Here is a 14,278-nt window from a genome sequence, read left to right on the forward strand (position 1 = left end):
TATGTGTCATTTTTTTTTAAACCGATGAATGTACAAATTTAGGGAAACTGAACACACTCGCCTGGAATAGAAGATAATATTTTATTATTTTTACATCTTATCCGAGTTATGTTTTTAATGAATTTGGTATTTCATTGCACGATAAGTAGTTTCCGAAATATAACGATTTTAAAAAACTGACTCATATTTTTCAGTTAATAAACTTCGAAAATGGTTGTCCTAAAAAGTATGCACCAATTCACAAAAGTTCTTCACACAGTATAACTGCATATAAATGATGAAAACAAATCGCTGCTGACGCGGCCTGAAGGCAAATTGGATTGGAGTGAATTTAACCGAATTCCGAAAATGAGTTTTGTAATAATTCTGACTTATTACTGTCATTAAAATATCCAATATCAATTTGATCCATCTTATCACTAATCGGCACAATCGTCCGGTAACCAAAACCGAATTCAATATTCAAGTTGAAAATCTGACATGATAATATCGTGCATCAATTGAAATTTCAAATCGAATTTCAATTTTATTTCTATTATTTTGAATATCAGATTTGGCTAACCAAGGAAGAATGTTTCACTACCTTATTGTAAGCGACGAATATCGACAGCTCACGAATGCTCGTGTGCTTTCTAACAAAGCGAACAATCTATAATCATTAATGGTTTAATAATAGTCTATTTTTTCTTCAGGGTATCTGTCTGTAAAATACAGAAGGAACCTTGACTTTCGATACAGTTTTGTCAGTCAAGACTCTCAGCTGGTCACAATCAAATTCGTTAATCCATATAGTATTATTGTTACGTTTAAGCTGGTGTGAAAAGTTAAGCTAATTGAAAAATGATAGTCGCAACATGACCACGAATATGTATTTTCTCCTCTAAACTGATAATACTAAATCCGCGGATATTTGTTTCAGCACTTGTGAACAAATCCGTATGTTTTTTAGATTTCACCTTCGGTATTGAATCAAGTTTCTGGAACGTCTTATCTTTCCTGCATTATCGGTGTATCATCCATTCCTGTAACTAGTGATAAGGGAGCGGCTGTAATTCAGATATATCGTTTCTTGGAACATTAAACGCATCAAGCAATATCGAGGATTGCTTCGATTTAGAACAATCAGAATACGATGGTCGATAAAATTCCCCAGGCAACCTGGGTTGGCGAAAAAATTCTACCTTCTTGGCCGAATTTTTGGAGTTTACTCCTTAAGAAACGATTTGAGTTATTGGGGCCGGTACGGAAATTATATGAGGAGTAAAATCAAGTGTAACACGAAAACTTGAGGCGTTATAGAAATAGACAAACATATATATTGAACGTGCAAAAGAATGAGATGGAATACGTTACACAGCGTATCCTATACTCGTGGTCTCCTCTTTGTGCGGTGCTTCGTAGTCTCACTGTGTAGTTCACTACCTCTGGTCTGAGAGTTGAATGTGTGCGTATGTTTGCACGTGTGTGTTGTGTACCTGCGTATGAATTTATAAGACGTGACGTTATCACGTCAAAATATTTGAAAATATGGAAGAAATTGATTTAGATGATAATGAAGAAGAACCCGAAAAACACATGGATGCGGTTAATTGGTAAGCTTATCGTTTACATTTATGAATAATATACATTTCAAATACGAACAACTAGATCTTTTATTTAGTGTTTTTATTATTTTTGATTAATTGATTTAATATATTTTATATTTATATATTATTTTCATTACTTATATTAACCCTTAGCGGCACACATTTTTCCTTACTTACTATCGACTTCAATTTTGTACTCGGGGGTTTTTGGGGTCGCTAATTACGAATCCGCACTCAAAAGTTAGAAATTCAAGATGGCGGATCCAATACAGCGGACCGAAAATGTAAAAAGTTGTTTGGGGAACGAAAGTTGGTACTCAGGAGTTTTTGCGGTTACTTATTACGAATAGGCACTCAAAATTTGGAAATTTTTCAAGTAATATAAATAATCCGAATAAGTACAGATATGTGTTTGTTTCTCTTATCACTTTGGAAGATGCGGTTATTTACCCTCTTTTTCTATTCAATATATATCATAATTATCGTTCGTAAGGAGTAAACTCCAGTCGTGCGTCGGAGCTGACACACACACTTTTTTTTTTTACACGTATATCAAATAATTTCTGAAAATCTGTTCCCCTCACGTCTTTGATAATACCCTCAGTTGTATCGTGACACAAGTAATGGATTCGAAATTCCACTAGTTAAAAGGTGGACTATCACTGAGACGAAAACACGTTGATTTCCTAATATTTGTAACCGAATTAACGATTTATGAACCGTGGACATGGTATGAAAAGTTAGGAAAAGAGTTGAAACCATTACGAAAACCTCTAGCTGCGTTATTTGCGCCTACGATAGCGAGAACACGCATCAAATAACGTCCCTAAGTAATGAAAATAAATTTGGAAAAATTCACTCGACAGTCACTAATGAGGCTGAAGTTGGTAACGTTATTGTGAGGATTAAACTTTCGGAAAAATCATTATTTCACAATTGCAGTAATGTCGAAAATTCAGTAAATCGTAATAACATAGAATATTCATATTTGGAAAACTCTACTACTTGGAAGTGACCATAAACTAACGTCATTAATTTTAAACTGGTAAAAACTAAGATTTCGACAAATTGAGAGAAGGTTATATAATTGGATCGTTAAAAATGATTAAACTCTGATATTTTGATTTGATTCCGATGTTTTCATGCTCATTTTTCTCACGTACTAAATCCCCACTAATCATCCGAAAAATCGTCGATAATTACAGTGTTCAGTTGTAACACGCTAATGAAATTGTTCAAATCAAAGTGTATCGTACCACGTATTTAGACGGATCTATTTTTACCCAGTCCAGAAATAAATATTTGTCAAAAAAAGATCGAGGGGTGTTTGACTGAGAAGAATCTGACCATGATTAAATATTTCATGATTATCTCTATTTCATGGAGTGATTACGAGATAAGAGTTGACAAATAGTTTTATTATGATCAGGTGATTTTTCACGATTTTTTAAAATTTTACACGATTTCTTAAGATTATAAAGAGAGTTCTGTGATCCTGAATGATTTCTCATGATCACCGATGATTACTAACGCAGAATTTTATTTTATTGTTACTGATTTCAGTACGATTTCAGAGATTACGAAATCATTTTGAAATCATGATGATTAATTACAAAATCCCTCGAAAAAAATACGGTCGATCTCTGAAGATCTCGATGGTGAACAAAATAAGTAAAAAATATTAAAATCAGACCAACAACATCACAGGTTAAGCATTTTGAAAGTAATTATAAAACCGTTACTCAAATTGCTGATATGATAGCTTGTGTTATTTGAAGTTGCTCAGAATTATTTCTGTGACATAATAGAGATGTTATTTCATGCGCGTTTATTGTCATTGGCAAAAATAAAACTGCTATAGATTATTTCAACAGTTTTTTTTTTCTCTTTTCCAAACTTTTGATTCATGCGTTTCATATTTCAAATTAACTCCAAAACTGTTGTTTACGAAAGCCCTGGATGCCAACGTTCTTCATTGCCATTATCGCCATAAGGAAATTTAACGATCGTCACCTAACGCCGTATCTGATCTCTGTTGTACCCGTAGGTAACTGAATCCTCGCGATGCAGTCAGACTGCGTCGTCCTACTTTCGAAATTCCACCTATCACTTGTAAGGGAGGTCGCAGCAGTTTGGCGCAGCCGATTTCAGTTCGAACCGTTTCATCTCCCTCCGTAACTTCGGAGGTCGACCTCTTCTTGCTCTTTAAACTGCATCACTTGCTTCTCACAGAAACCTCAAAATTCATTGAACGACCTTGACTTGTCTTCAATGTGCCCAAAAAATTTTCAAACCAATAATCAAAGATTCGAGATTCAATCTCAAAGATTCTTTGCAATCGAAGAAGTGAAATTAGGATTGCACTTGGAACTCGTGAGGAACTGAAAGCAAATTGTCTGTGATGACTTTCAGTTTTCATATTAATTGTCGCACCGCTTTTACCATTTTTCCACTGATCAAAGTCGACACCAAACTCGTGATAACGTCATGCAAATAACGAAAATCACATTCGCAAAGACACAAATTGCGTTGTCGAAGAGCCGCGCTGCCCAAAGCAGCGTACGTAATGGTGACCTGTCTTTATTGATCGCTGCGGACCTTTCTCTGCGTCGTTCTAACCTTTACGTACACAAGTGTGAACCTTGGATACGTTTTATGAGGTCACCTTCACGTTTCCACACTACCCTACAGTGTAAGCATTTTTCGATCTGTTATATTCTATTCTCACTCTTGTTTAGTCTACGGATTAGGTGAGTGCTAGCGACTTTACACAACAGAATTCGTTCACTCGCTTCCGTCTTGGCCGCCATTTTCTGACGCACCGAAATTGTGGGGAGTTTTAAACACGTATAAAAAGGTGGAACCGTTGATATTATACCATGAACATATTACAATATTGCTTGTAATATGTTTATTTATTGACATCAATGTTTCCACATACTCATATGTGCTTAAAACTTCCCAAAATTTTGGTTCGTCAGAAAATGGTGGCCAAGATGGAGGCGATTAACTGGACTCTGTTTTCTGGGTACTCCAGTGAGTGCCAATATAGCGCAGCGCCATCTTCCGTCCTGAAAAGCTTAAACCTTGATTAAGCCTTTGAGTCATACGTTATTATGCGGAATTAACTTTTATAACAAGATAGTGTTCTATGGTTTTTAGGGTCGCTGATTACCAATCTGAAATCAGATTTGAAAAAATTCAAGATGGCGGGTTCAATGTGGTGGACGAAAATTTCAATTTTGATCGAACGCGATCACAAAACTCTATGCAGAGATTTGCGCGGTCGTTGATTGGATTCGTCGTACTGAATTTACAAAATCCGATTTCAAGTTTGTAATCAGCAGCCGTAAAAACTCCTGCACAGACTTTTTTCTCCGGATTCGATCGGATTTAAAATTTTCGTTCGCCATGTTGGATCCGCCATCTTGAATTTTTAAAATCTCATTTCAGATTCGTAATCAACGACCCCAAAAACTGATAATTTATGTAAAACATATATATATACGTGTAGAGAGGTAACTTTCTCAGAAATGAATTCCTTCAATTTTCACGATTTTTTTCAATCAATTTGTTTCGAACAATAATAGTTTACATTATATCGCAATAACTACTCTCGAGTACTGAAAACCTATTAATATACTATCAGAAATAGCAAAAAACAGCACAGAAACATGTCGAAAAGTTCTCTAAATGTAAAAAAAACGGTGTATTTGACATTGTAACTTTGTTCTTCTCGTCAAAGGGCTATGCTAACAGAATTCTATGTATGTAAGCAACTTTTGCAGCTAGCTTTTTCGATCAATATTTCAATTCGAGTTCCGGCTGCAATCCAGCCGTCGTAGAAGTTCTAGATTTGCAAAATCAGCAGTTTCAATTGAGTTGCTGGTTGTTTACTTCTGCAATTTATACTTCTTTAAGTCTAAATAATTTCCGGACTTCATGTGCTAGTGTGAAGAAATGGTTAGTGTACAATCTAGTGTAATTAGCCTAATGAAATTCAGATTAATTTCACGTAGAGGCGTGGTTGCCTTTAATTCTTGGAAAACGGCCAAAATTCTACGAAAATATTGCCTTATGAATTTTGCAGTAGTCGTCATGAAGGTTTAAAATATTTGGGACAGAAACGAAATGCTGTCAAGTATTACCCGATTTCTCGTAAAAACAATTTTTTCCCTTGCGACAGTTCCACAACATTAACCGTCGCAAAAAACTGAATAAACTTTATTCTTCGAGTCTTCTTAATTTTGTCATTTACTCAGCTGCCGATATTTGCTCGACGAATGTGAGACACAATATCAAACGGCAACAGTTAGCGTTGCATGAATGATTCGCGTGATAATTCAAGATCAATCAAGATCAACTGCGATATAAACGATCGGCAATCTAATTGCGATATTCAAGTTTTATTGGTTTTAATTGTTCTGAAAAATTTTCCACGGCGTTGGCAGAAGTTACGCAATCCACTTCCAAGTTGGGGCTTACATCATTACATATTGTACCGTATAATAATGAGCCTTATGTTCCAAGTGTCCTCCTCTGGGTTTAACGCCAATCAGCAGCACCGTCAAGGTTGATTCAATGAATTTTATTATGTACTACAAATTGAAGCATCGATGTTGCATTTAGATACTGCAATCGAAACAGATTATTGGAATGAGTATAAAAAATATTACCCAGATTAGAAAAATTAATATTTCTTAAAAATATAGTTATTTGTACACCAGATACAATTTTTTCTTCCAAGAATTCGATCAACCAAATTGGAAGACACCCTGTGCATAATTTAGAACGGCATAAAGCACTGCCTACGTCCGGGCAGCATGTGGCCGATGCAATGAGCGAATAATTTTGTTCGTGCAAATATAGATCAGGTCCGTACTGCTCAATGCCTTGGTCATCATATTATTCACGAGAATCTCGAATATCGCTTATTGTTAGTGGTTTCACCGGGCGAGGCTCGATGCCTTTTCTCTGCTATATTTGCCTTCTGCATTAATTTGCACAATTTATGGTAATTGAGAACAGCGCTAGAGCACGAAACAACTTAATTTATGTTTATTAATTGCGAAACAATTATATTTCCCGTTCAACCAACGGTTCATAATAATTCACTTTAAATGTACTTTATATACTCTAATCATTTATCTCTTTTTCCAAATTACAATTTCGTTAGGTTCGAAAAGATATTACACAGAAATTGGATAACTAAGTAAATAAAAGTCTGGCACGCTTTAATTTGAATTTCTGCCAATTGTTGAATGAATTTTGCAGCATTTCAAAGCTGGCGGGAAATATGGACGAGTCTTTCGCCGCGTTTCTCTCACTTTACTTCAGCTGGCGCTAAAGCACGAAGCCATGTTATCGCCTGGCGGATGATGCCCGAATCATTCTGTAGACAATGACACAGATGGCGCCACGTTTGGTATGTCTGTTGCACAATTTCAGACACCGATAGAAGCTCTTTACGATGAGTTCAAAGTTTCCAACAGAGCATTTTCGACATTCTTCTTTCTCTTTTGTATGAACGATTTAATTTTTTTTCTGTGATTTTTAGACTCTAAGATAGTTTAAATCAGATTATTGGAATCGAATCGGTTCAGCGTGACTGTTACAACAGAATCATCCAGCGAAACATTTTCAATCATGCAAGGGCGGAGGGTCACAAATTTATTTCCGTATAGGATAATGTGTTAGGCTTTTGACCTGAAATGCTCGTGAAAAGGTTAATGCCGTCTTCTCCCGCAGGGACTTGGTGAACTTTATACAGCTGACACTTGACGTGCAAATATATATATTTCACCGTCCATTTTTTCACAGAATTTTTATTGATGTTTAAAGAACTTGCAGTTAAATTTTTGTAAAAAAAGAATGGACGTAAAAAAATTTATGGGCCTCTAAATACGGCCGTGAGTAAAAACAGGTTGAGGCGATTGACACGATTCCAAAAAACGAAACAGAAAAACAACGTATTTTCTTGATTAGTAAGAATGTCACTGTAGCCTGTACCAAGAAGAGAGAAAACCAATCAATCGCTTTTTCCAAAACCCTGGACCAGAATACCCCCTTAAATCTTTCATAATTTTCTAGGGTGACGAATTTAGCGATCGAACACGGATGATTCAGACAGTGAATTAGTCGTTATCATTCAAGCCACGGTGAAAGTTAACTATACCATACTCGGATGATCATTTTGTGTCAGTCAGTTTTGTCGCGTCGTTGTTTTGTCATCGATGCGCGACTGCAGATCATATTTGGGCAGTTAATTGACACAAGTCGCCAATTCAATTGCGTCGACGAGCTTCCGCGTAACGGAAATCGTTACGATGAACGAATTTCGATTACATGATAATGGGTAACAAATGCATAGGATATTTTTTACCGGCTGGAGCAAATGTGTTGCATAGGTTAAAAAACGACAGTCGGCATTGCTTCTGAAGCAAAATTGCAAATTGCGTAACTCCATAAGTTACCTAGCCACAGATGAATATTTCTTTTGATACCACACCACACACAATGGGTCGTTGAACTCTGGAAATATGGCAACTGATTGCAGTTTCGTAGTGAATTATTAATACTCTACAATATCGACTTTCCCGACTTTCTGTCATGCCCTCTTCCGTCTATATAAGATTAATAGAATAGGGTATATAACGAGGTTCGAAAAATCTGAACTACCAATAACTACCATAAACAACCTTGAATTTATTAGAAACCGCTTGAAATCCGTGCAATTCTGAAGTCCTCTGAAGTGTTTCTACTTCTATTGCAATTACGTGAAATATCTGGAACCCAATGAAACCTGTCAAGTATTTTGAAGTAGCATTTCATCGTTCCCCGAAGTGATGAAGTTCTCGGTATGAGAGCAAAGGATGCAGTGTTCCATTACTCATCACACATGGAAACAACGATAAGTAATTTCAACGTCACAAGCGTACTTCGTGAGTATTACTTCGGCGCATTTATCAATATAGTCTGGAAATAAGCTGACTCACCTGCGGTTTCGACCCCTATGAGGGTTGCGTGGGCGCCAGGTCGTCTGTCGACATTCTAACCAACCCTCTTGGCGTCTGTACAGTCCAGCGAAAGTTCTTCAAGCTGGTCTCTGAGTGCAATAGCATCGTGAAAAAGTCTCGCTCTTTCACCCGGCTGTACACGGTCACTCAGATATGTATATTGTGTACCTACCAACCCTGCAAGCTACCTGCGTGGTTTTGCAGAGTTCGTTAGCAGGCTCAAGCCCTTTGGACGTGTGGTGTATGTATTTACCACTTCCATTATTCTTTGTTACGACCTCACGAGTGTATTAGCTACTTTTTCCTCCCTTCATATTCCCAGCTAGCGAACTACCAGCTCGCAACACAAGATACTGTCATGTGGTCCTGACTTCATTCGGATCCTCGTTGCACAAAAATATATCACGGCGGCTCCAGTCGCCTGCTGTATGATGCAACTAACTATTTTTTTGCTAGAACTACAACTGAACCGCAATCTTGACTATTTTGTGAAAAAAAACTGGTCATAGTAACCTCATGTATGTACTTTGTTTTCCCTGCAGCGTGGCCCTCTTCATTAGTTTTAATTCTGTCGACTCATATTCTTTGTCTTCTTTTTTCTTCTTTAACACTATGAGAGTGAATAGATATTTTTACCTAACAGCTTTAGGGATCTTGCGAAAAAAAAAAATATGGATCAGCCGTGGGGTTGGTATCTGCACAATCAAATTCTGTACTTTATTGTCTTTTGTCCAAGAAAAATGATGTGCGAGTTGGATTTGAATTTCTGTAAAGAAAATCATGCCTGATCGTTCCGAGTCTATTTTTTATTTTTAGTAGTGTAAGGCAGCTGTCTAGACAACGCGATAACTTTGCTGACAGGGTTCGTGTCTAAAAAGCTTGTATCTTATCTCGACTAAGAAAAGCTCGCCACAAGTCCACGATAAGATTCTATTCTTATAAGCACATTTAGAAGGTACGGGCCGTTGTAAATGCTTATTCAACTTCAATTTTGTGGCTTAATTAAGATTGTTGAAATGAAATTGCTTCAAAATTGGTACCACTGCGCCGTTCGTTCTCCTCATGCAAGGACTAAAAGAATCATTCATAGAAAAATGAGCATTAAACAACCATTTTATGTAAAACAATTGAACGTGAAATTTGTACCATCTGTCGCGTTGACCTACGGTGACGGAACAAATTTTCCAACACAGTACAGATCGTATTGCAAAGTAACTCAAGTAACACTATCTTTAAGTCACGAAATGACGACACTAACTCAAGAAATATAAAAATTCTGTTTTACTGCCGAAGTTAGTGTCAGTGTATTCATAACGACGCTTCTGACGTGCGGGTTATGAAAAAATCGTTTCTCCAAGCCCAAAGTCGTCGCTGCTAATTTTCTGATGAGCAACTCGGTGTATAATTTACGAAACTCACAGTTTTGGTGTCTATGTAACGTGAATACAGAATACCGACAGATCACGCACTAGCACCGTGCTTTACAAAATTTCCATGACTAAATCTTATCTTTGGACGCGGATATAAGTGCCTGCGTAATGCAAAACTCGTATTATAAGAGTCTAGACGCGTCTTAGACTATAAGAATCGCTAATTACTATTATTAGTATTTTGCCTCTACCCTTGTTGATAGAGAGAGAGTTTTCAAGCCACGTCATGTTCTTCAGTGTTATACAATAAGAAATCTACACCTCGGCCAATTATGCCCAATTTAATAATTCGCATAACTGATGTCGTTATCGGCTAGATGCGAGAATATTCTATTTTAAGCAGACATCGTCACAGATAGACAGTTAACGGACAATGAATTTCGCTTGGATCATAACGCATTCAAGACATCTGGATACCAAAAGTAACGGCTCATTGTTGACTAGCTTGGATAAGATAGTATAAATTTCAGGCTTGGAAATACCCTTGAAAGCTAAAGCTGACTTGATGATTTTTTCCAAAGCAAAGAAGTTCCAGAAAAACTCAATGAGCATATCGGTTCTTGGATCACACACAACGAATGCTTTTTTAAACTTGTGATACACTAAACAGTTAAACTTATTGTGCCACACACCTCGGTAAAGTGAATCACTCGTTGTCAGTGACAGGACCTGCAAGAATTTGGTGATATTGCATCGGAGTCCATACAGACTTGTAGTAAAAGTCAGACCAACAGACTACCTCCATAAATGCATAAAGATAATATTGATGATCGTAGTGCAGAATATCAAAAATCTTCTAGTTTTTAGCCTACGAAATATTTGACTACGAAAAAATCATCAAAATCACCAGGATGAGACGCCAGGATAGTAGTCCCTGTTCTTTCTCTATCGGTTAGCAAAAAAAGTGTAAAATACTATTTGTTAAATTTAGGTGAACGTCAAAATTTCAAATGATGAAAGCGCAGATTGACCATTATGTAAAGGTAGAATTTCATCAGTCCGAAGACTCAAAATTCTGAATAGTAATCGAATTTCCGGACAATGAAAACTTCCAGCGGTCAAAATTGCAATGTCATCTACTTTTCGAAAGTTTCCGAGGTGAATTCTTCGAATGCTCTTATGTTTATTAAAAATTTGATTTATATTTGAATTTTCGAGCGTTCCCAATTCAAACCATTCGGAGTCTTGAAAATTGTGACTTATCGTATTCGACGTAACGGTCACTATGAATTTGGAAAATTTACAATCTCGATCCAGATCCGCCAAATTTGTTGGTTAAACTGGAAAGTCCGACGTCCCCTTGATACAGGTCGCCAAGGGAGCTGAGGTCGCGGTCTTGGGGCGCCGAAGGTCTTGCTGGTTCCCAGTTCCTGGGTCAGGTCAGGGCGCCCGGGACTCGGGGTTCAGGTAGTTGACGGCGTGGCCGCAGAGCTGGCGGGGGCGTGCGGATCGCCCTGAGTGTGAGGGCTGGGAGGCAGAGGACTGCAGGAGGCTCGGTGCGGGTCGATATCAGCGTCAGTCCTCTTTGCGTTGAGCACCAGCACCGACGACAGTGCAGCGATACCGAGTCCCTCCCAGAGATCGTAAATCGGGCGTTGGATACAACGGTCGTTTTGTACTTTGTGCTTTTCTCCGTGGCGCCAAACGTTCCGAAGGGGCGAGTCCAATTATTTGAGCAGTGTTAAGTGCGCGAAGTTCAGGTGCTGCAACACTTCGAAATGGATTCGGAAATTATATCAACGGCCACGAACCTCGTCAAGGAGGCGGTGGACCAGGGAGCCGACATCGTCTGCAAGAGATCTCCGTCGACTCCGAAGCCCAATTCGAACGGCACACCCTGTGTGTGGAACATCCTCGACCCTAGTAAGAACCTATTGCTTTCTCCCCTTTTCGATTTTGCTATGTAATTTTTTAAGTGCATAATTCAACTTCCCCCACTTCCGCTCTTCTGTTTCTTCTTGATTTGAACTGCGCCTCGTCTTGTGGTGACTTTCTTTATCTTTTTGTCGGTTTTTTGGCGATGAAAAACCCGATTATCAATTAGCCTTCTCGAAACGACGTATACATATACTCAAGTTGACAACGCCGCGCCTGCTCCGTTAGGTAACAATTCACTCCTGTGACCATGTTTAAAGGACGGCAGCAGCCTGTACGAGACTTGACTGATTATTACAACAGTACAGATATGCCGGATACGGTCAAACAACATTTTTTTCGTCTTATATACATATCCTACATTCTTCCGACGTAGCAAATACCACCTAAACTTTGTACACGAGAAATTGAAATCATTGAACCGATGAGACTGTTTTTAAAATACTCAGATAATCGCTGGATTTAATCTCAATTAAGTGCGCAGTATCTTCTTCCCTTCACACTTTTTCGCAGTGCGTTGCAAGAACGGATTACTAATTAATTCTGGAATGTTAAACTATTTTCACTAATATGACAAATCATGTTTATGTATAATAATTCGTGTAAGATTCATACGTGAATCATATTCAAAACAAACTCAAATCTTCATTTATATTACAATAATTCACCTTTGCAGTTTAATGAAATTACATCAGTCCGCATATTTGACGAGAAAAGAATTGTTCTAGGTTCTGATTGACTGTGCGGATACAAAGATTTCACTTATACATTGAGTAAGAGAGTTAAATCTTGGTACAGAATGGGCGAGTTGTTCAGACATCCGAATTAAGTCATGATGGAAAACGTAACCTGATTGGGAATCGAACATTGGCAATCAAGGTGCAGCATGCAGTTGGAATGGGTAATTGGTAACACCAACACCCACTGCATATCGCTCATGGAGTGAGAACAAAGTTGTCCTCTTCTTCCTCGGTGTTTGATTTTCTCCAATTTGGATTCTTAATCGGTCTCATCCGCCTTGTTAGCAGTTTACTTGCGCGGAGTCAATGCTCATCAATCATCCTGCTTCTCCTACTCCAAACTTGAATAACTCCCGAACTCTGCCCCGTGAAGCAATCAAGTTTCCATTTCTCGATGCAAAAATCTACCTGTAATTTGATTTCGGAATAGATTGCTTCTATTGGTAAATGGTATAGCTTATAAAAGCTACTAGCTCTATACCGTGCCATCGCTCGACGTTGTACTATTTCACACCCATGTTATTTCCCGCAATTAACACTGATCGTAAGCCCAAGGTCATAACCATAGGTTCTCTGCATTATTTTGCTCCGAGATATGACACTCATGGCACCGTTACAAATCGCAAGCACAGTTCAAATTTTTCCGTCATTCAAATGCAGTGCGCAATTTTATACTGATGTATCATTCCAGAAGTTTACAGGATGAATAACGAGTTATAAACTTAAGACACAATCGGAGGATCAGTTTCTAGTTGGCCCAAGATGTTCGATAACCTGTTCGTCAGATTCTTTTGTTGCGTAGAAGTGGTTTGCTCGGTTTTTGTCAAAACTCGGGTTGTGTCACCAGCGGCTCTTTGTTTGGTCGGGTTCTGAACGTTGGTCCAGAGTCATGTAATTCATCCTTTCACACCGCTCGAATATTATCCTGTTGATGGCTTAGAGAAACGCATTTTCTGGAAAAAAGCTCGGTCCGCCAAGCTTTATACTTCATATATACGATATTATTACTCCAAGTCTTACGTTGTTGTTTGGGACAAAATCGGTCTTGTGGTTACAGATACGATTTGACGGTATAAAAATATTTCTTTACTTCGCGATAACGATACAGAAGTTTACACTAATATATATATATATAACTGGTAGCAGTTGGACAGTGTGTTACATGTGACACGAACACTCGTATATTAGTCATAGTTACCGAGGGTCACAGCTAATGTTGTATTGTCACCAAAATTCCGTACACTAGCACAACACCGGTGTTGCCACATTTATGACCAAAAAACGCTACGCGATCAGGAGAAAGTCCTCAGTCAAGGCTAGCTGTGACTTATTGTTGTGTTATGTTTGGAAAACGATGCAGATGACCGTTATACGATGTATTCTTCATGTTATTTCGTTGATGCGCCGCTTTGGCGAAATTGAGCTATTGTCAATTCGTTCGTTACTTTCTTTGCCAAAAGTTTCTGGCTGATGAAAAAGACCTTTCATGTCACGTGACCGAATCGGTATGCTTGTTATAAGATCAAATTACGAAAATGTTGTCACAGATGCAACTGTGCCGAAGATTTTCGACGGACATCGTAGTTTAAATGTCGAATTTTGGGGTCATAGCAATATACCGATGAAAAATA

At 38.0% G+C, this 14,278-nt stretch overlaps 1 protein-coding gene and 1 long non-coding RNA gene across 5 annotated transcripts in view; one reads left to right on the top strand and one right to left on the bottom strand.

Annotated features, from left to right (window-relative positions):
• The window catches only part of LOC124174832 (reticulon-1-A), a 45,831-nt gene that overhangs the window by 13,371 nt on the left and 18,182 nt on the right, over nucleotides 1-14,278 (top strand). For 2 of the 4 annotated variants that reach the window (XM_046554376.1, XM_046554377.1), the window contains exon 1: nucleotides 11,546-11,895. The exons of the other annotated variants lie outside the window; for them this stretch is intronic. In XM_046554376.1, coding sequence (XP_046410332.1) covers nucleotides 11,751-11,895 — 145 coding nt within the window. In that variant the 5' untranslated portion in view covers nucleotides 11,546-11,750. Of the gene's footprint in view, nucleotides 1-11,545; nucleotides 11,896-14,278 lie in introns of those variants that run through there. 4 annotated transcript variants of the gene reach the window in all.
• LOC124174843 lies at nucleotides 3,498-4,649 on the bottom strand. The gene is made up of 2 exons (XR_006869013.1): nucleotides 4,528-4,649; nucleotides 3,498-4,399 (listed from the first exon to the last, which is right to left on the bottom strand). It is a non-coding gene; the product is annotated as an uncharacterized LOC124174843 (long non-coding RNA).

The sequence above is a fragment of the Neodiprion fabricii genome, chromosome 2 (genome assembly GCF_021155785.1).
Source record: "Neodiprion fabricii isolate iyNeoFabr1 chromosome 2, iyNeoFabr1.1, whole genome shotgun sequence".
Lineage (NCBI taxonomy): Eukaryota > Metazoa > Arthropoda > Insecta > Hymenoptera > Diprionidae > Neodiprion > Neodiprion fabricii.